Source organism: Electrona antarctica, assembly GCF_951216825.1.
Source record: "Electrona antarctica genome assembly, chromosome: 9".
In the NCBI taxonomy this organism is placed as follows: Eukaryota; Metazoa; Chordata; class Actinopteri; order Myctophiformes; family Myctophidae; genus Electrona; species Electrona antarctica.
In genome coordinates, this window is record NC_136790.1 from 35,537,597 (window position 1) to 35,560,728 (window position 23,132).

The window sequence follows — 23,132 nt, forward strand, 5'->3', positions numbered from 1 at the left end:
TACATACTGTATATGTTGTATAGGTGGAATAAAAAAATTCCATGGACTAGTGCTACACTAGCAGCGCTGTCGACATGCGAAGCATTGTGAGTAGGGATGTTAATAGTTAATCGATCAATATTATATAGTTATAATATAACAGTTAATCGAAAATTCTGCGGTTCCATCATTGGGCGCTTTCTGTGAATGTAATGTTGTCTGCATGTGGGCTGGTTAATAAAACGTTCCCCCCACCTTGGTAGCATGTGATGTGACAGACAAGACTGTGCACTTTTCATTTCATTTTATTCCTCACAAAGCCATTGCCTGGACCTGTATATCAAATGGTCAAATAAACATTTGCTTTCCCCAAAATCCGGATGCTGGGGCTTTAAGTGGTTAAGTTGACGGGGCACAAGTGTCTCCTGCAGTGTAGCCCAGCAGGCCACAGTTCAACGAGCAGAGGGCAGAGAGCACGGAGGAGTCATGGCAAACAAGCGGAAAATGTCATTAATAAAACATTCGGACGGAATTAGAACATTCAAATCATCCACAAAGACACACTTGCCGTGCACGCACACACTTGCACGCACGCACGCACGCACGCAGGCAGGCACGCACGCAGGCAGGCATGTGTGGGTACACATCTGTATGCCTACAACAAATTTGATATACAAATGATCTAAGCTTGAGTCTTGAGTCTACTACTTACTAAAACCAGAGAAAATAAAAATATCTGTTTACTTTATTAATTTTGTTTTTTATTACCAATACAATGGAGAGACCATACAGTATTTGGAAGTCATAACACCCGCCATGTTAATAAAACCATTTCCACCTTCAATATACAGTATAAAAATACTTTAAAATAGCACAATTTCTCCTGCACAAAGACATGCAGCTAGCTTTCCCAATACAAACAAACAAAAAATACTTTCCCCAATAAAAAAAGAAATCCTATGTACAGTACATAATAGTGCTTTAGTCTTCATTCATAATAAAAACAAGAGTTATACAAACAGTATATATCTGTACACATAACGAACAGTCTCATCATTGTCTGTGTGCATCAACAGTCAGTTTCAAAAGCTACATTACTGTCGAAATAGACATAAAAATGAATAAGACTGGGGTAAAGTTCAGGATTTAAATGGAAATAATAAATAGACAAAAGCAAATTTTGGCCAAGATATTGATCTATCAACGCAACATTTTCAAGCCCTTGTCAGTCTTTATACAGCATGGTTTATGACGCTGAGAAGAGATGACCAGGGCTCGGGCTGGATCACCGGCCTGTTTCGCCTGTAAAACACACAAAGTTTGTGCATATGTAAGTGTGTGTGTGTGTGTGTGCGTATGTATGTGTATTTACTCAAGTACTGCACTTTAGTAAAAAAAGAACAATTTTTATCAAATTTTTATCCCACGATTTTGCAACCCATTTTTTCACCTGGTGTCTAATGTGATCCTGGGCACTACACTTCCTCTGCCAACCTGGGGGGCAGCGGACTGACCTCATGCTTCCTTCTATGCATGAGGAGTCCAAGGCTTCTTTTCACCTGACAGGGGAGAGTTTCCCCAGCCGGACATAGCGCGTGGAAGGAACGCGTTATTCCGACCAGTTCCTTTCCCCTCCATCAGGCGCCCCGGTTGGCCAGGGGGAGGTAGTTTTAGAGACCAGGATTACTGCATGTTTTTTGTGAGGGTACCTACCCTAGGGGACACGGGGAGACCATGCAAACTCCACATAGAAAGGCCCCTTAACACTTAGACCGCTATCATTTATTGAAAAATTAGGATCTAATTCACGCCAGCATTTTTTTAATTTGAGCTCTTATTTTGAAAATCCGCCATTTCCGGTCCACAACCGGTAGTCCTATACGTTAGGAGTTTTCACACAGCTGGATGGGCCTTGTTTACAATGTGAATGCAGGCCGGAGCTCCGGAGAGCTCTAGATTGTCAGCTCTGTGCCGTCAAAGAAACGCTGTTTTGACCAAAAATGCCATCTGGGACAAGGAATAGGAGTTACAGGCGATTGAAAGAAATGGATAGAATGGATGCTTATGGCGACGACGATCTAAGATGGGCGATCCAGTTCTGTGCTAACAACACAGCTAGCTAACCGGCTAACGTGAGTAGCATTTTGGCTCGAGCAATCGAACGCGCTATAAAAGCTCAATTGCCGGAGGCCGTCGGCAATGGCGATAAGCGTCACTATCAAAATTAGGCTGACTTTAATCGTCGGCAATGGCGCGGAGGGTGTTAAGTATAATTTTTTCTGTATGTTGACTTTAATGTCGAAACACTGTCGAAACAGGTATTTTGACTTTACTGGAGTATTTCCAATTTTCATTACTTTTTACTTCTACTATATTTTCACAGAATGTTCACCTATTTATCTCTGTCTAAGCACCCCAGAGGCTAAGCTTCAGAGCCGCTGTTGACCATTTGGGTGCCCTACGAATAATATATTTTGTGGTGTCCCCCACCCCCCTGTGGTCGTGGAGCCACAGAGATAATTATTATTACGAGGACCAGCTTGGTGCATTTTAGTACCCCTTCGGCGTGGTGCCCTGCGCATAGTGCATGCTGTGCATGTGCCTAGTGGCGGCACTGCTAAGGTTCATGTGGGTATGTGTGTGCACATGGTGTGTGTGTGTGTGTGTGTGTGTGTGTGTGTGTGTGTGTGTGTGTGTGTGTGTGTGTGTGTGTACCTGTGAACTCCCCAAGGCAGCGCTCCTCACACTGCTCCAGCTGGATGAAGCGGTTGGCGTTGCCCTCACAGCCACTGTAGATGAATGGCCTGCAGGCCAGCACCTGCTGGTTGAAGTACCAGCGCATGGTGTAGCGACTGCAGCTCCCCTCGTCCATGGGCAGCAGGCACGGGTCTGCTGGCGCTGCAAAAACAAAACAAAACACACATTCAGTGCACACCAATGGCACGCTCACAGGTGCACAGGTGCACAGGTGCACACACACACACACACACACACACACACACACACACACACACACACACACACACACACACACACACACACACACACACACACACACACACACACACACACGCAAGCACGCACACTCACACACGGAGGAGGATGAGAAGATAGGCAAGTCAAAGTGGAGGAGCTGAGCCTGGGAAGCATTAATGCATGCAAGATTCATACTTAACTCCGTAGATGGATGTCGCTGGCCGAAAATAACAGATGTTCTTCAAGCTAACAACGTATTATGCTATGCACGCTTCCAGCTTGAAAATGAGTTCTTTTCGGCAAGCAACACGTTGTGCTTCAGAGCATGTAAGCGGCAACAGGAGACCGGTAGAACACTAATTATAATCATGTATAACAATAATAATGTAAATTACCATAATTATAGACACATTAGACTGATGGGGACAAAGAAAGACCAAGCAAAACAAAATGTATTGTGTTGTTCTCATCTTGCTGTGTAACCTGGATGCACATGATACCTCCAAGTCAAGACACGGGTCGATAGCAACGAAGCCAGCAAGCCCGCGAGGCATGCAGAGACGGACATGCAGTCAACAGGCAAGCAGGCAGAACTGACACCTCCAGAGGCCCAGAAGAGGCAGAACTGACACCTCCAGAGGCCCACAAGAGGACCATGTGAGTTGTTTACCTTCCTCTGTCACCTCCCTCTTGGACCTGACCGACCCAAGTCGCGGTACAACCGCTTTCACAGGGTTAAGTGTGAATGCTTTCTGAACAATGACTTTGGGTGATTTCTTTGGTTCAACTTTGGCTGTTTTCTGAGTTTCGATTTTTACAGCCTCACCTGTCAATACAATACAATACAACACAGACACACACACACACACAAACAAACAAACAAACAAACAAAAAACACGCAAGCAGCAAACACATCTATCAGATGATTACTGTACATTGAATGACACATTACACAATTAGTCCAGACAGGACTGGCAAGTGGCAACATAATAGCTAAATCATGATCTGTCATACAATGGCGTCACATGCGTTGCATCCGCACGACATGTGAGCTTGTAGATCAGCCATTGTGGGCTCGTGACACAATCGTACAATAAGGCATAAATCTGGCTCAACTAGGCTAATATGACACACATGATATTTACATGGAAGACACACAACAACATCAAAGGTCAGAGACTGGTCGCTGTGGGCTCGTGCAGCAGACAGCGAGAGACAGGGTGTGGGCACACTGGGCAGTGATTGAGGGATGACACTGAACAATAGTGCTGGACTGGGCTCAGGATGAGTGTTGCCAACTCTCATGAGAGAAATAAGTCAACCCACCTCCAAAAACAAGCGAAAAACAAGCCTAGGTGTCTATGATAGTAGACACCTTTATGAACACATCTGTGAAGAAAGCTAGTGGTAAGCATTTTTTTTGCAGATTTGCCACAACTTAAGCTAACTTTACCTAACTACAAGGCAAAATAAGCCCAATAATATGTTCATATAATAAAAAATAAAAAAAAGATTTGATGCATTTATCATTATAAATACTGTATGTTTACTGTATGATTTTATGTTTTGGTCATTTATTATAAAATGACATACATACTTGAGCCAGGGCTCAAGTAGAGACACCAGACCCATTCTTTCACTCAATGGGATTCACACTACTTCTCAAACCTATGGGGAATTATAGTAGGCCTATACATGAAATAAATGTTGAATTTTCGAAACAAGCCACCGCATTTTTAAAACAAGCCGAAAAAAACGCAAACCCGCGTCTCGTCCTTTTTTCCCGCAACTCTGGAAAAAAACAAATAAGCAGACTTGGCAACCCTGCTCAGCCAGGTCAGGAGACAATACGGCAATGATTCTCAACCTTTTTCATTTCAAGGTTCGATACACATTAGACCCCCATCAACATTAATTTAATTCCGAGACTGTACAAATGGAAGTATATGGACTGGTAAGGCTCCATTTCTCTCCATTTGTACAACCCCATCAGGGTACATTTGGTCCCTAACTACAGGTATTAATCATTTAGCTGGGGACTCTCCGGAACTCCCCCAAGGACCCCTGGGGTTCCCTGGACCACATGTTGAGAACCAGCGGTGTACGGTGCATGAAGGATCTAATGCTGTATACCAGGGGTTCTCAACCCGTGGGTCGCGACCCCTCGGGGGGTCGCCAAATTATTTTAGGGGGTCCCCAAATTATTTTCAAAAAAGAAAAGAAAAAAAGATTTATTTTTTTTATTTTTATTTTCACGATTTAAAAAAAATAGCAGACCTACAAGCTCGTAGCGCGCCACTCGGTGGCGCGCTATGAGCTTGTAGATCTGCTATTTTTAAATAGCTAAATTATAACAATGCTTAAAACACCAAAAGGGGTTCCCGCCCAAAATGGTTTAAGGTTATTGTAGCAGTCAATTTATATTGGGGGTCGGGAGAGGGCGGGGCGGGGGTCCCGAGACGTTGCCAAAGCATTTCCGGGGGTCCCCGGCCAAAAACGTTGAGAACCCCTGCTGTATACCAACGGTTCTCAAAGTGGGGTCTGCGGATATCCAGGGGGTCCACCAAATAATTCTAATTTATTTGTATGCTGTATCATCACAATTGTGTTTATCTAATTGAAAAGTGTGCTGTCAGTTTTCACACACAATCGATTTGAATAAAATGACTATTGGCACATATTGTAGTAGGATTCTGTTTATGACTAGTACAAATAGTTCCAATGGCATCTAAATGTACACGTGGTTGTTAAGTATATGCTTATTGCTTATCGGTGTTGCGAGGATGAGGTACTACTACTAATTTCTCCCCTGCAAGGGGTACCAGAGCCAAAGAAAGTGTGAGAACCCCTGCTTTATACAGTACCGGCACTCTGGTTAGAAATGAAGTGAAGCAGCTGCTCCTTGGGTTCGTCGTAGGCCTCGATGGAGTAGATGTGCTCATAGTCTGGGTCGTTGGTGTTCACAACCACACGCAGCTCGCGTCCTGAAACAGGAATACAAATTCCCAGTTCACCATATTCACGGGGCATTAGGGTGGTGGTGGTGAGTGGGGGGGGGGGTTTCCACCCCCTGAAGTAAGAGCAAAATTGCTGCAGTGTGACTATAGACAGTCAATATAGAAAATTGTCAATTTAGTCGAACAAGCTTCAAGCTCTGAGTAGCAAGGCTGAAATCTCCTACCAGCTTCATTCACCACACCTACTCCATGTCATCACCCTCTCCAAAAGCACATGTGGAAGGGTATTGTAATCGGTCCTGTTTGTGTGCGAACCAATTAACTCGAAAAACGTGGTGGGAATGATGCCCTGAAAAGATCATTACATTTTTTAGGTGATCATGGCCATGATCAAGGTCAACCTTGGTAACAAATGGGTGCATTTTCACGTAACTTAACTTTTGGGTTAAAAGTTTATCGTCACCATCAAGGTAAAGGTCAGAATTACATAAATCAACCACGTCTCAGGAACCGAGACACACCCCCCACCCATAAACAATGCCTGGATAATTCCTTCTCATAAGGAGATGAATGGACAAACACACAAAATGGAGTCCTCTGTTTTCTTAATGAGAAAACCACCCACTTGTTCAGAGGTCTCCAGACAAAGCAACACCCTGTTAAAAATGGATTGTTAGAAAACGACTGACGGACACAAAGAGCGAAACGGTTTGACGAGAAGATAAGACAGTGTGGGAACAGACACACTCACCCGCATCCCCCCTCAGGGTCAGTGGGACCTCTGTTGCGGGCCGGGCCTGGCCCCTGACCACGGTCCTCGACTGAGGTTCTGTGGCTGAACCTGAGAGAAACCAGACAGGACAAGGAGAGGGCAAACACAGGAAGTGGGAAGGGGCACCACAGCAACAGAGAAGGGATACGGGGGAGCAAGAGGGTCCGGAGGATGTGTGAGACAGAGATACAGACAGCCAACATACAGGGCAAAGGGGAAGAACATCGTGCTAGTAAGACATTTAGACACAGCAATGATGAGCCACCACCGATACTTCCAGCATTCCAACAGAAACTCCAGTTAACCGTGAGATTATGAGATTAGAGTACTTTAGATGATGATGAATAGCACATTAACTGACTTTCCAAGAGACTTCCATGGTTTGACTTGATCCTGCAAACTTATATACTCTTGATGGCTTGTACACAAAATTACATACATACGGGGCCTCTACAGCCAGACGTGTGGCCACTTTAAACTGGTCTTAACTGAAATACTATAATTTTCTTTACAATATAGAGAAACATTTGGTCTGCATGAGAAGCAGGAGACAACACTGATAGACAGCGCCCAAAACATGGCACTGTCCCCCCACAGTCTACTCTGTTTACACACACTTTTACACTCAAGTAGAAATCTATCAAGTATCAAGCTAATGGAAGCTATCAAGATTTTTTTTTAATCCTTTTGACAGATTATAATTATGTACAAATATATATATATATATATATATATATATATATATACACTGTATATATATGCATTAAAACAAAACCTAACAAATAAAAATCAATCAATCGTGGAAATTAAAGGCTACATTTAAGATCATAAAAACAATGTGGTTAATTATAGATTCCTAAATGATACAGGTGACAAAGAAGGACCAACGCAAAAATGTTTTTCTTACAGTATCTTGCTGTGTAATCTGTATAACGCCTCAAGACACAGATCGATTGCAACAAAGCCAATTAAACTCTAAGAGCGTACAAATAGACTCCTAGGTTCTATTTGCACACTCTCAGACACACTCAAGGATTTTTGCAGAGCATACAAATTGACTCCTGGGTTCTATTTGCACACTCTCAGACACACTCAGGATATTTGCAGTGGCAGATGCAACTGAGCATGAGGGAAATGTGGAGCCACAAGAGGAGGTTTCTGGGTAAAAAATACAGTAAATGACAGCTAAAAGGTATGGAGGTTCCTCTCTGTGACTCATAACATAAGTCTTGCCCTTGTGTCACCTTGTCCCACCTGCTGCAGTGCAGCAGTTTACTCACCTCCACATGCTGGGGCACGGGCAGATGGACAGGAAGGGTGTAGAAAGGATTGGCAAAAGAAAAAGAAAGGTCAGGTTAAACAAACTGCTCCACTAGTCTAGGATCTGGCTAAGATATGTATGCACTTCATTTAGGAGAGAATATCTCAATTTTTATTGGCTAATATGACCCCTGCGAACAACTTGGGAACTGTGAAAAATTCTCTATCCGGGACGAAATACTCGAAAATGACCACACCCTTTTTAAAATGATCAAACATGGCTCTATTTTCTAAACTGTTGGACTGTTGGAGCTACAGATTTTCTGAGGTGCTCAAAATGTTCAGAAAACTCATGTTTGTTGAATCCGTGCCCGAGCCAGCAACCCTCCAGGTCATCATTGTGGCCAAATCCAATATGACCGCCAATCCGCCACCTGAAAAAGGTTTTGTCTACAACTTTTGAACCAGATGAATGCAAACTTGGTGTCTAAATCATGTTTTTTGACATTTAGAAACATTTTGGAATGCTTATCTGTATGACTGGGTGTGGCTGAACCTCTATTTTACCAGAGGTGGACAGAGTACTCGACCTCAGTACTTACAAATACGACCTGTTCAGATTTACTCCACTACAAGTAAAAGTAGCTCAGTCAAAATGTTACTTGAGTAAGAGTGAAAAATGATATGCTATTAAATGTACTTAAGTATTCAAGAGTAAAAGTAAATTCAGGCCTGGACTGGCCACTTGACGTGCAGGGCATATGCCGGTGGGCCACCCAATGAATGGGCCGCTCCATACATTTCTTTTATTTTCTCCATTCCATTTCCTTTTTGACCCTGTCCAGCCCTGCACACGCACGCACGCACGCACGCACGCACGCACGCACGCACGCACGCACGCACGCACGCACACACACACACACACACACACACACACACACACACACACACACACACAGAGAGAGGTAGCTCACATCATATGTAGACTACTTAAGAAAAGTATCTGGTGTTAAGATGTATTTAAGTATCAAAAGTAAAAGTATTAAAGACCTTTTCATGGTACAAAGAAAAAAAACAGCCAGACATGTCTACTTCTCTTTCCTTTCAGAATAATGCAGCTTTTCAAGTTCCGGTACTTCAGCTGTTTTTGTAGAGAAATTTGTCTTAGACATCAAGCGTAGCCCTTATGCCCATGTCGCCGCAGAGCAACGCCAATACATCTTTCTTGCAACATCAAAGAAAACTGCCCTCTTCAAGTGGCTGCTGTCCATTACACCAAAGAAAGAATTCTCCGTCTACAGCCATTAGCTAGTTTTGTCGTCCAATGGTTTCATCTGTCCTTCATTGTCCTGGGCTGAATGAAGGTCTAAAACCACATCATAGGAAGTTGTGCTCTTATAAGATGCTTAGGGGGAAGAAAGGGAAAAAATACCATAACTTAACCATGCTAGTCTGCCTCCAATATTTCAATTCAATTCAATTCAATTCAATTCAATTCAATTCAATTCAATTCAATTCAATTCAATTCAATTCAATTCAATTCAATTCAATTCAATTCAATTCAAAGGGCTTTATTGAAAGGGCTCTTTCACTATATCCATAAATCTTCTCTTTGATCTTCCTCTAGGCCTCCTGCCTGGCAGTTCCAACCTCAGCGTCCTTCTACCGATATACTTACTATCCCTCCTCTGTATGTGTCCAAACCATCTCAGTCTGGCCTCTCTGGCTTTATCTCCAAAACATCTGACATGTGCTGTCCCTCTGATGTACTCATTCATGATCCTATCCATCCTTGTTACTCCCAGAGAGAACCTCAACATTTTAGTCTCTGCTACCTCCAGCTCTGCTTCCTGTCTTTCTGACTATCTCTAAAACATAAATGTGTAAACTACAGATGTAATTTTATTGAAACAAGACAATAATAGCATAAGAGCTAAGAGCATAATAGCTAAATAATTTATGCTGAGCATTAGTCAACGGTATCACATTTTAACAGTATGTTTAAATTGGAAACATGCGCGAGCAAACACACCCACACACCCACACACCCACACACACACACACACACACACACACACACACACACACACACACACACACACACACACACACACACACACGCTCTGTCCTTTAGATTCATCACGGAGAAGACCTTTTTTTTGTCCTGATCATACAACTATATATCGAGGTGCAAAGGATTCCAGCTTTTCATAATTCCAATGTGTTTCTAATGCTCAAAAAGCACAAAATAGGCACCAAGTTTGCAAAAAAGGACAAAGTTAAAATAAGTAAAACAAATTGTCAGATAGTCGCCATCTTTGAAATATGCAAAATAGAGGTTCAGCCACACCCAGTCATAAAGATGATCATTCCAAAATGTTTCTAATTGTCAAAAAACATGATTTAGACACCAAGTTTGCATTCATAGCTCATGTGGTTCAAAAGTTCTAGATAAAACCTTTTTCAGGTGGCGGACTGGCGGCCATACTGGATTTGGCCACTATGATGACCTGGAGGGTTGCTGGCTTGGGCACGGATTCAACAAACATGAGTATTCTGAACATTTTGAGCACCTCAGAAAATGTGTAGCTCCAACGGTTTAGAAGTAGTGGTCATTTTAAAAAGGGCGTGGTCATTTTCGGGTATTTCGTCCCGGATAGAGATTTTTTCACAGTTCCCAAGTTGTTCGTGGGGGTCATATTAGCCAAGAACAGTTGAGATATTCTCTCCTAAATGAAGTGCATACATATCTTAGCCAGGTCCTCTACTACACTGTGTATTACAGTATTTCAACAGAAGTTGTGAAACTTAGTCTGGCAGATCTCAAACGTTTTCATGTCAAGGACCGCCATACTGGTACAGTATATGCATTTGGCCCTGGACCCCAATTTGAAAAGATTTTGTGTCTGTCAGGGACACTCATAAGAAAAGATTTTGTAAAGATTTTTAAAGATAGCACTTATGTTTAAACTGTTCCTCATTTTGTTGGAGACCCCTCTGGAACCTTCTGGGATTTTAAGAACTACTGACACTTTACTTATTCAAGTTTAGGCCTAAGTTTGAATAAGGCACCAATTACACCAAATATCTTTGCCGAAAACCAGGGCTGTGGCCTGTGAGGATATTGCAAGTGCAAGTGGGACCCCAAATAATTGGCAAAACACTAAGATTTGAATGATAATATATTTAAAAAAATATTTAATGTTCGATTGATCCAAGCTGGAACACAATCGATTGGTTCGTCATTAAACTCTGAAAATACATGCATGCAGCCCACTCATCTGACCACTTAACACAGCAGCCGGTCAGATCACCACAACCTCTCGGAGGTCTTCCAGTGGGCCCTGATCTAGAAGAGTTTGAGGAGCACTGTGTTAGACTCACCACAGTGCTGACTCATCTCAGTGCGAACGTATTCTCGGATCTCATCCTCCTGAATGCAGCATGAGAGAATGAGGGCAAGTAAGATCAGATATAGACGTGCTTCCTTTACCAATTGGATAACACATTCTATGGAGTCTATAATGCATTATTTAAACATACTTATAATGCATTGTAATCCGCTTATAATAATACTGTATAATTACAGATATGAGCACTAATAAATATTGATGTCAAGTCATTATAAAGTCATATATACATTTTTCATAATTACTTATATCATAATACTTCATAATAGACACTAGTCTCACAGAGACTTTCTTCTGCAACAATGTGTTGTGATTATTGGTATAAAATGGTGTATTTTGGAGTGCTGTTAACTACAATTATACAGTGTTAATAATAATACATTATCAGTATGTTTGTAATGGATTATGGTTCAAATAACGTGTGTGTGTGTGTGTGTGTGTGTGTGTGTGTGTGTGTGTGTGTGTGTGTGTGTGTGTGCGCGTGCGTGCGTGTGAAGTAAAATCCTCAGTGATACCCTGAAAGTGTACAATATGGACCCAAATGGAGCTGTTAAATGAACACTGAGGGTTGTACTGCGGGCAGGTGTGTGTCTGTTGGCCAGGGGCCGGGAGGGAGCAGCGATGCACTGACCGTCATGCCTGGCTCTCCTCGGTCTCCCTTGGCTCCATCTGGACCCAGCTCTCCCTGGAACACAGACAGATCACACGGCGCACACCACAAGTCATATAGAGCGCTTACAGAAAAAAAAACACAGAGCAGAAAATGTGCTCAGTCCAGACTGAGAGCAGCAAGGTACGGTTCAGCAACAGAATACAAATGTGTGGTTTAATCAGCGGAACAGTTATGCAACAGTGAATTATGCTGATTAGCAAAATTGCAGTTGATCATGCTTTCCCCCTCAGGACCAGAATTTGGCTCTCTTGAAAATAAATCGAAATCTTTCTAAAATGATCATCATATACGATCAGCGTTCTGAGCTGGAAAGATACACTGCCATGCTTGAGCCACAGTCATATTAGCATATAAAGTTGTCACGCCTCAGATGACAATAATAACTTAATTTCTGCCTCCCTGAAGAACACATTGTTCATGCATTTGGTCAGCGTGTGTCAAGTGTAGTCAGCACAATGTACATTATCAGGTGAGTGGCGGGTGGATAAGTGTAGTCAGCACAATGTACATTATCAGGTGAGTGTAGTCAGCACAATGTACATTATCAGGTGAGTGTAGTCAGCACAATGTACATTATCAGGTGAGTGGCGGGTGGATAAGTGTAGTCAGCACAATGTACATTATCAGGTGAGTGGCGGGTGGATAAGTGTAGTCAGCACAATGTACATTATCAGGTGAGTGGCGGGTGGATAAGTGTAGTCAGCACAATGTACATTATCAGGTGAGTGGCGGGTGGATAAGTGTAGTCAGCACAATGTACATTATCAGGTGAGTGGCGGGTGGATTCACAGCAATTCTCTGGCCTCATTATAGCATCGCTGATTAAAAACAAATGACTGGAACTCATGCATTGTCAAAACATAACACAATAGAAAATAAAATGACACGAAGGAAATAAATCAGTGACAGAAAGTGTGGGGAGAAAGGTATTTTCTTATTATATTCTGATCATTGCTATATAGTGTTTGTTCAGCAACAGGGGCCACTCCATCTCCCCAGCTGTTTAGTAAACACTAAACAGATTTTTGAGGGGCACTAGCCCTCTTATGCCCAGTTCTCCGGGTTTGTGTGAAGACAAACATTGGCTTGTGATTGGCTGATCACCCCATAGCAATGATTTGATTGGCTGAGCAAAGTATATATTGAAGCTAAAAGTGATGGCAGAAAAGTGAAAAAGGAACAGTGAGGACGAAAATTGTGATTGGCCAGAATGAGATGATGTATGATGATAAGAGCGCCCCTCACTTCACACAGGTGTGACTATTTATTTTTACCAATTTTATCGCTCTTTTAAGCACTCTTATCATCATACATCATCTCATTCTGGCCATTCACAATTAACATCTTCACTTTTCTATCCTCACTTTTTATCCTCAAGTCCTTTTATCTTCAAGTCCTCAAGGCTAATCCTCACGTCTGATGTCTCATGTGTGTCATGTGTGTCATGCGTGCGTGTGAAGTCAAATCCTCAGTGATACCCTGAAAGTGTACAATATGGACCCAAAAGGAGCTGTTAAATGAACACTGAGGGCTGTACTGCGTGCAGGTGTGTGTCTGTTGGCCAGGGGCCGGGAGGGAGCAGCGATGCACTGACCGTCAGGCCTGGCTCTCCTCGGTCTTTATTTTATTTATTTTTTATGGAGGGACAGACAGTAGGCTGACAGGAAATGGGGAGAGAGATGGGGGGGAAGACATGCAGTAAAGGCGAGAGTCGAACCCGCGGCACACTGCCAGACTGGATTGCCAGCCAAGGTGCCTGGACCACTGAGCTATGGCCCAGGCCGAAAATCTGTATTTTTGTCCTAACATAAACACTAAATGCCATTAACAATGAATGGAGAATTTACGTCATATGTAGACGAGCAAATCGGCTATTTTCGTCCTACACAAATTTTTTATTCCCACTAACAATGAATGATGTACGATGATAAGAGCGCCCCTCACTTCACAGAGGTGTTATTTCTATTGTTAGTTTTATTTATTTAAATGTATTTAATTTATTTATTATTTATACTTTTATTGTAATAGTAGGTATTGCAGTTCATACCCCAAACAAACATACATGGGGACATAGACACGTAGGGACATACAAAGCCAGTCATTGGAGCAGTGTGCACCGCTCAAAAACAAAACAAAGCGTGACACTCACGTGCACTCCTCTCTCTCCTGGTATCCCAGGGATTCCCCGAGGGCCCACCATGGCAGGTCCAAGTGGTCCTCTCTCTCCCTGACACACAATCACATTGTTATATTATACATTGTTTTGATCCACAATTCAGTGCTACCATAACATTTAAATAGCATGGCTAACTGCCCTACAAATACATGGGAGATCAGTAGAAGCTATTACGAGTTACCACTCAAATAGTACGCTCCTCTGAGCACAGAGCTCCGCTGGTTTGTTATCCACGGCCCGCAACATTTTGGAAGTCAATCAGAATGGAATATGAAAAATCTGACTGATACTTCTCGATCATAAGACTCCAGAGATAATGTGTACCGATTTACAAAATCTGAGAGATGTTGGAAAAAAGGAAAATCTTAATCTTAAATGCCAGGTAGAAATGGGCATTGCCTACAGAGGGAGTGCGTCGCGATCCAAGGAATCCAGGGAAAGAATATTGACTGTACGAACTAAGGTTCAGCAGTTATGGCCAAACAAGACCCATGGGGGTCCCCGGACCCCACTTGGAGAACCACTGATGTAATGTAAGAGTGTAATTCAACTAATTCAACCAAAAAATGTTGAATTAGTTGAATGTCTTCACTTTTTTCTTAAATAATTGTTTACAAATTGACAACAATAATGCATTTTTGGAGCTGCCAGCCTGTCTGTCATGCATTGCTATGGTAAAGACGCTGCAGCGCTCCTTTTCCCAGCACCCGACCTCAATTAACTCTGCTGCTAGACATGATATTCAAAGTGCTCCCTGCTCATAAAACGCTTTATCTGCACAGACAAGGCCCCTCATGTAGCTCCCAGCTTATTTGTTCATTTGAAAAGGATCCCCATTAGCTGATGCCATGGCAATCTGTACTTCATAGTGCACTGAGCGCATCAATTAGCTTTGAGAGAAAATCGATTAGCTTTGAGGAAAAACACAAATACTAAAAAAGAACATTCGGTTAGACAAAAACTAAATAAAAACTAAGCTATGATGACTAAATGATAGACTAAATATATTCACAATTTTGTCAGGGAGGGACTAGTGGAGAAGTGATCCAGTAGAACTAAAAGTAATTTTATGTTTGGTTGAGCTCCAGTGTTGCGCTCTGAAAATAGCAGATCTACAAGCTCACATCAGCATGCAACCAAGTGTAAAATCAGGCATTACGACACCATGGCCCACCGAAATAAAATTTTAACAAAATCAACTGTAGAATTAGTCGACTACAATCTTATGATATTTAGTCAACTAAAACTAGACTAAAACTAAAACTTTTCAGATGACTAAAATATGACTAAAACTAAATTACATTATATTCAAAAGCCCATGACTAAAACTACATCAAAATCTGCTTTCAAAATCAACACTAGACCACTATGGATCATAGGAGAAAGCTCAAATCTGTCCATAGTACTGTATGTATTATGGGCTACCTTTTGGCCCTGCAGTCCCTCTGGGCCTTTACCACCACCTGGTCCCTGAGGGCCAGTCAGACCAGAAGCCCCATCCACTCCTCTGGGTCCAGGGGGGCCAGGTACACCAGAGGGGCCCTGGATAAAACAAGACAGGACATAACGTACAGTTGTAAAGCAATAAGAATACACACAATGTGTGCACCGCAGTCAGCTTAGAATGGATTAAATCAGTACAGTACAGTCACTGTTCATTTGAGGTTAAAAACTCACCCTTTCCCCCTTTTCTCCCTGAGTTCCTTTTGCCCCCACAACGCCGTCAAAACCACGATCTCCCTACGCAGACATAGAAGGCTTTTATTTGAAACAGTATATTTAACCAGGCAAACAATTTGTGTTCTTCCATGGAGCCATCGCCATGATGTCACATGGTCATGAAATACATATCGTCGCTGTTAGCTGTAAACCTTGTATGTCTAAAACCATTACTTGTCAGGAAATGTAAAAAATAACCTGCGTTCCAATGGATCCAATGTAGTTATTATATCACATTCTTAAGAGACACTTAACCCATTTTGGGCGGGAACCCCTTTTGGTGTTTTAAACATTATGTTATAATTTAGCTATTGAAAAATATCAGATCTACAAGCTCATAGCGCGCCACTCGTGTATGTCTGCTATTTTTTTTAAATCGTAAAAATGTGGCGCAAATCTTTGAATATATACTCTTTCAAAGTGAAAGGATTTAAATGGGTTAACCACTTTGACTTTAAACAATTTTCAAAAATAGAAAGAATAGATCTACAATGCTCACAAGGCGTTGCGTTGTGTTATCGGCTATTTTCTCTACTTTTGCACGATACTCTTGTATGACGAAGTAGGGTATTGGAAACGTGCAGCTACAAAGTTTCTGCCCGACAACAACAATTAAAAAAGTCAAGTCAAGATGATGTGAAGAAACAACAGGTTAATGTAATACTTAATCGTATGACAGTGTCGTGTCGTGCAGTGAAAATAAAAAATATATAATTATATAGTTATTTATTATATCTAATGATGTAATAATTATTAATTATAAACCTGTACATGTAATCACATAATAGGAAGACCATGCTAAAGCATGGTATTCATATACCTTGGAGCCGATCAGTCCTTCTTTCCCTGGGGCTCCAGGGGCCCCCGCAGGCCCAAGTTCTCCCTGCACAGCAGATATAGCATACGTTACTCTCACTCCAATACACAACAAGCCATATGAACATTGCAATGTTATACTGTATTTAGACATGCGTTGTGGCCTGGCGGGTTCCCAACCATTTCTGGATCAGGGCCCACTTGATGGAAATCTCGAAGGTGGCGGCTGACATAGCCGTCTGGGCACCTGCTAATTCTGCCTGACAGTCTGTCGCGGGTTTGATTCCCGATCACGTCAACCTTTGCTGCGTGTCATTCAATATATATTTCGCAGCCCACCCAACTGACCACTTAAGAATGGCTGCCGTGTTAGGATGGGTTGGCCGCGTGCATGTTTATTTAAATAATGAATCAATTGATAATAATAACAGTACATTTTATTTGCAACACACACACACGTATATATATTTGACGTATATATATTTTGAAGTTTAAAAACACACAAAGGAACGCATGAATAAGTCCATCTTCTAGGCAAATGCCTTGTGAAAAAGAAAGGTTTTTAATCCCCTTTTAAAAGCGTTAAACAGACTGTGGTGCTCTCAATGGTCAGGGAGAGCATTCCACAGCCGAGGAGCAGCTGAGCATAAGGCTATGCAGACCCCTATGGTCTGCCATGGTGCGGAGGTTCAATCCATTGTGTTCCGGCTAGGTTAATTAAAGTATAGTTTTAAGTTCCTATTTTGCCACTTATTTGGGAGTGCACATGCAATACCCCCATAGTCCACAGACTGGGAATCACACTGGTCTTTTCTTACCTGCTCTCCTTTCCTTCCTGGCAGGCCAGAGCGCCCATGAACCCCACCATCACCCTGAACACAAGCACATGTATTACTGTTCATATCCTTTGTTTATTGTGTGTATATTATGTTTGGCAAAAAGCAAACACAACTTCTTTTTTTATTGTACCCAGTGAATATAAATATATCATATTATGCAACCAATGGGTCTCAATTACATGTAACGTCAGTCCGTCACGCCTCGTATATGGCCATATATGGCCGTCTCTATATATGAAGGTCACGACACTGACCTCATCAAACCCTGGATAGCCATACATGGAGAAGACCGGATCATCACCTAGATCTGCATATATGGAGCCGGCCAGCAACTCTACATCTGACCTCCAACCTCAAACCCTTAGATCTCCATATATGGAGCTGACCTGTTCTGACATTCCAGATGTTGATCCCTCCCCACTCATCCTTCCTCTTCGATGTCTCCCTTTTGACTAATACCTGTCCATTCAAACTCTAGATGGGACCGCCCCAAAGTTATTAGCGCAGCTGCACCCGACAGCCGGCGAAAACTAGAGTTCTCAACAGGCCCGAAAATGAAGGCCCGGCCCTACCTGGGCCCTAACTCGGCTGGCCCAAGGCGCCGTCTCGCTTTATTAATTAGCACACATTTTTCGCCCTACCTGGCCCGGAAACGTCAATTTAAAAAAAAGGTCCGTATATGGGTATTCCCAGACCTGTAGTTTCAGCGAGGGCGAGGTCGCTTCTCGCCCTCACGGCAGCTTACTGGTAGTACTTTTGTGATGTATATTGAATACATGGTTTTATTTCGATCTTTTCAGTTAGATATTACAGAAATAATTATTTTTTAACGTGATCTAGAAGGTATAGGTAGAAGCTTATAGCTTATTAATGCCTATCCTTATATTTAATTTGGAATAATTGGGTTAGAACATACAGCTGTGCTTTGACATTTCTGTACTAATGGACAATCTTTGACTCTGAGTGACAATGTTTGCTTGACTTAGGTAATGTATAATCCTTGTATAAATGTCTGTACTGTGGTTGGGGCTATTTGAGGCCAATCTATTGGTCAGTTTCCATGACACTTGATGATGCATGACTAACTACCTGATTATTGATTGAGTGCACATAACTTAACTCCTCCACTCTGAACTATATTTGGCTTGTGTAAGTGTTTACAGTACTCTTCATGATATGAAGAAGGTCTTGTTATTGAACGCTCAACAAATAAACCACTGGTGTTTGCAGTGCGGTGTTGCTGACAGACAGACAGAATGATATTAAAAAATAACATGACACTGTGAGCCTTTTTAACATCATCGTACTCCAACGGTGTATGCCAGGTAGACACCCACCACAATACATTATCCCCTACGTGTGTCTCCTATTTCTCCTTTCTCCTCACCTTCTCTCCTTTGGCCCCGTTCGCTCCGCAAGCCCCCTTGGGTCCCCGGTCGCCCTGGAAACCCATGAGTTAGTCATTGGCAGAGTCATATGAACGAAGTCGTCACTCACAGAGCGATGACATGCTCCAAACCAGTAATTACCTATACATAGCATGGAATGGTCTTTTCATCTACCACTTAGCCCAATGGAAATGAACACCAATGTTGTGCACACACCCACATATTCACCACTGTATGACTCATTAATGAATGCGATTTGCTCAGTTGTTTCCTGGCCTTAACTGTGAGTAACTATCAGCAAGTGCAGAAGAACTAAATGCCAACATGTGTTGTTTTGTCATGTGTTGTGTGCTGTGGGTGTTTGTTTTGAACAGACCTGTGAAGACAAATATACCTTCGGGGACAATGAAGTTTATTATTATTAACATTCCAGACAGAAAGTAGGACCAAGCATACTGCATGAGGGCCGCAGGAGTGTTCTGAACACCCCTGTGGATTCGGAGTGGGCTGATAACGAAACTTCAACGTGAAAGGAAACAGCCAGCACAAATAAATCTACAATAGATCAATGATAGCAGTCCATTGATTAAGAAGATGATGCACATGGGCCATGGTGGTCTTCTTCAGCACTCAAACCAAACACAACCAACAATTTTATAATGAGAAGACGTGAAGTACAAAATAGGACGTGAAGGCTTCCATTATAAATAAAAGGAATGGTACTGTATCTCAAATTCTCAATATACATACATAATGTACAGTATAGTTCATCAGGAACCCAGTAGGAGATCATGGATGTGTACAAAAACATCCATTGTACATACAAGATCTGTATCGTTCATATTCAAAGTCGCTACTGTATTTTATTCTTCATATCCATAACCTAAAAGGTAGTTCTTCCACCATTTTCTGTATCTGATAAACATACAGTATGGGGAGATCGATTTAATCACTAAACCAATGCCAGCCAGGCAGCCACTATTGGGTGCATGGCTCTCTTTGTGAAACTTGGGTACCATGTAAAAAAGTAATGATGGGAATGATGGTGTTCCAGCAATACAAAACAAGTTCATTTTTAGCAGTGGTGGTACTGTATTTAAGTACAATTTTGAGGTATTTGTACTTTACTAGACTATTTCCAATTTCCTACTCCACTACATCTCAGATCCACTACATTTTACTCCACTACATTTATTTGAAAACTTTAGTTACTAGTTACTAAACATACTGTATGTTAACGACTTCAGCCCAATATACATTTTGGCCATTTGAAAATAGCTGATCTACAAGCTCACAATGATGCGATCCATTGTGAGCGATTCGATGCATTGTGAGTTTGTAGATCTGTTATTAATTATTTGAAACTACTAAGTACTTTTGGTACTTTAAGTACATTTTGATGCCTGTACATGTTGAATTCCGGACTTTTACTTATTTCTATATTGCAGTATTACAGATTTTTAGAGACTCACTGGCTGCACCCTCCAGTTTCTACTTCAAAGCATGTACGTGGGATCAGCCCATAACCTGCAGTATGCTGCAGTGTGCGCATGGTACTAATTAGGGACCAAACATGAAATGAAATTTGAATTTCCTCAACTGAAAATATACTATAGAAAAAGCACAGCTGCACTCACTCGCACAGATATGCACACATTTGCACTAATGGAACCTTTGCATGCATTTGTGCACACTCACACAATTAACCACTTAAAGGAGTAGTTCAACCAAAATATGACTTATTTTCTATCAATTACACACTCCATGAAGCCATGGAATTCATGGAATATTGTTTGTCTTTGACTCAAAGAGTCTCCTACTGAGTCTCCTATTGACTGCATAACCCACGTTCCACATTATTTAATCCATTGTCTCCCCCTGCGTAATACGCTAAACCCACTATTTGTTGTTTAATTCGCCGTTTTTTAACTGGTGCAACCACTTCATTACAGAGCTTTGTGTGTTTCTGGCTGGGTCTGTCTGAGCACGAAAATAGCTTTTGGTTGGTTTTCACAACCAAGTGTCACTGTTGCGCAGCCTAACACACACACACACACACACACACACACACACACACACACACACACACACACACACACACACACACACACACACACACACACACACACACACACACACACACACACACACACACACACACACACACACACACACACACACACACACACACACACACACACACACACACACACACACACACACACACCGGGGATGCCCACACGGAGTTGCACCACTTACTTCACACGGGTGTGATTTTTAATAATTAAAAAGAAATAGCGGATTTGCCGCGGACCTGGTGACGAGGCCGTCGCGTTATGATGACGTAACTGGAAATCGACCTGTGCACTGGGCTGCAAGGGATTCTGGGAAAATGAGTTCAATGCAAGTGAACGGTGCTTTTGACTGGGTTTCCGCGAGCCCCTACTGCTTGTTGTTCTTCTGCATCACCACGGTGGATTATTTTTCGGTTCGACAACAAGCTATGGGACTATTTTCAGGGGGATTTTCATGGATCAAAGGCGCAAATACTTCGGCATATGCTCCAATGGTAATTAAACAATCCTGGCAGCCTCGGTATATGTCATATTTTAATATTAAGCCATCAAAGTGTTAACAGATGCGACAAAAACCTACTACTCCTTTAAGTGCAAACATTGCTGATGTACTGTAAACGCACGTACACTGGCTATTCTTCAACAACTAAAAGAAAATCTACTATTTTTTTAAATGTTGACTTATTTATGTAGAAAATCTTTTCCCCAAATAGGGAAATCATGTGGCTAAAATACCTTGGCTCCTCGAAATCCATTGACACCAATCTCTCCCTTCTCGCCTCTAAATCCTGGCAGGCCATCTTTCCCGGGTAAGCCCTGAGAGAAGAGGCAAGAAGACAGTCATCCTGCAGGGGTCCTTTCATTGGAAGAGATTACATCTGACAGAGAACATAAGTAACCTGTCTATCATATGGATTTGGCTGAGAGGAGGAATCTTGTGCAGAAAACAACTCACCGATTCACCAGGTACTCCATGTTGGCCTGCCTCTCCCTGCAGGCAAACAACACAAACCTCTGTTAACTAGGCCAATATCATTATTGTCTACACAAGTCTGCTGCTAGGGCTAATTGACAATATTCACAGGGTGGCCATTTTGTTATCACTTCATAAGTATGAAGCAAGAGCAAAACATCAACTACTGTATGTGAATAATATCACCAATTGACCTGATTATATATTATGGTACTGATATAGTGATGTTGATGCATTGTGGCACTTGCCTTCTGTCCACCTGGACCACGAGGTCCCTGGAATCCAGTGGAGCCTCTCTCCCCAGGCTCTCCCGTCAGACCCTGATATTACGCACGCACGCACGCACGCACGCACGCACACACGCACACACACACACACACACACACACACACACACACACACACACACACACACACACACACACACACACACACACACATACACACACACACACACACACACACACACACACACACACACACACACACACACACACAACCTTTTCATAACAGCCCTGACATATCTACTACCGACTCACCCTTTTCTCTTATAATTGGCTCTGAGATAGGAAAACAAAACGGACCTGCTGCCCAGCAGGGCCATCGTTGCCCTTCAGCCCTTTATCCCCTTGTGTTCCTTTGGGTCCTCGGTCGCTCTGCAATGGAAGCATATACAAAAGCATTCTTCAGAGCAAAGGATGACTACTGTAAGACATGTAGTTTTAGGGTGTTTTCAGGGTGGACAGTGTGGATTGTGTGTTCACTGACCGTCTCTCCTTTGTGGCCCCTCTCTCCAGGTGGTCCTCCCACCAGCACCGTGTCCCCCTGTAGAAGACAACACGTCAGCATACATCCTCTTAACTGGCCCCCACTGAGGCCCACATCACCAGTACACCGTCAAATCCTGACTGTAATGTAACTCTGATCTATGACGCACCATGTGTCAGGAGTGTGTCCGCAGCAGTTTTGCCAATTAGATGGTGCGCTATCTGGGCATTAAGACTGGCGCACAGTGCAAAGAGGTTGTATTTAGACTTTGAATTAGTCATGGGTGTGTTGGGGGCATTACCTTCATTAAACCAATCAGAGTGTCAACTCCCATTACATTTAAGATTTAAGA

The 23,132-nt window shown here is 42.4% G+C and overlaps 1 protein-coding gene across 1 annotated transcript in view; it reads right to left on the reverse strand.

Moving 5' to 3' along the window:
- Window positions 1–718: 718 nt before the first annotated feature.
- Window positions 719–23,132, reverse strand: part of col7a1 (collagen, type VII, alpha 1) — a gene marked incomplete at its 5' end in the record, with an annotated part of 133,831 nt that continues 111,417 nt past the window's right edge. Inside the window, 18 exons of the mRNA XM_079510675.1 lie at window positions 719–1,281; window positions 2,695–2,877; window positions 3,626–3,781; window positions 5,820–5,939; window positions 6,664–6,753; window positions 11,329–11,377; window positions 11,986–12,039; window positions 14,177–14,254; window positions 15,629–15,745; window positions 15,881–15,943; window positions 16,743–16,805; window positions 17,557–17,610; window positions 18,965–19,018; window positions 21,776–21,856; window positions 21,996–22,031; window positions 22,262–22,333; window positions 22,597–22,668; window positions 22,781–22,837. Of these exons, the coding sequence (XP_079366801.1) occupies window positions 1,265–1,281; window positions 2,695–2,877; window positions 3,626–3,781; window positions 5,820–5,939; window positions 6,664–6,753; window positions 11,329–11,377; window positions 11,986–12,039; window positions 14,177–14,254; window positions 15,629–15,745; window positions 15,881–15,943; window positions 16,743–16,805; window positions 17,557–17,610; window positions 18,965–19,018; window positions 21,776–21,856; window positions 21,996–22,031; window positions 22,262–22,333; window positions 22,597–22,668; window positions 22,781–22,837 (1,416 nt within the window). The 3' untranslated portion in view covers window positions 719–1,264. The remainder of the gene's footprint in view (window positions 1,282–2,694; window positions 2,878–3,625; window positions 3,782–5,819; window positions 5,940–6,663; window positions 6,754–11,328; window positions 11,378–11,985; window positions 12,040–14,176; window positions 14,255–15,628; window positions 15,746–15,880; window positions 15,944–16,742; window positions 16,806–17,556; window positions 17,611–18,964; window positions 19,019–21,775; window positions 21,857–21,995; window positions 22,032–22,261; window positions 22,334–22,596; window positions 22,669–22,780; window positions 22,838–23,132) is intronic.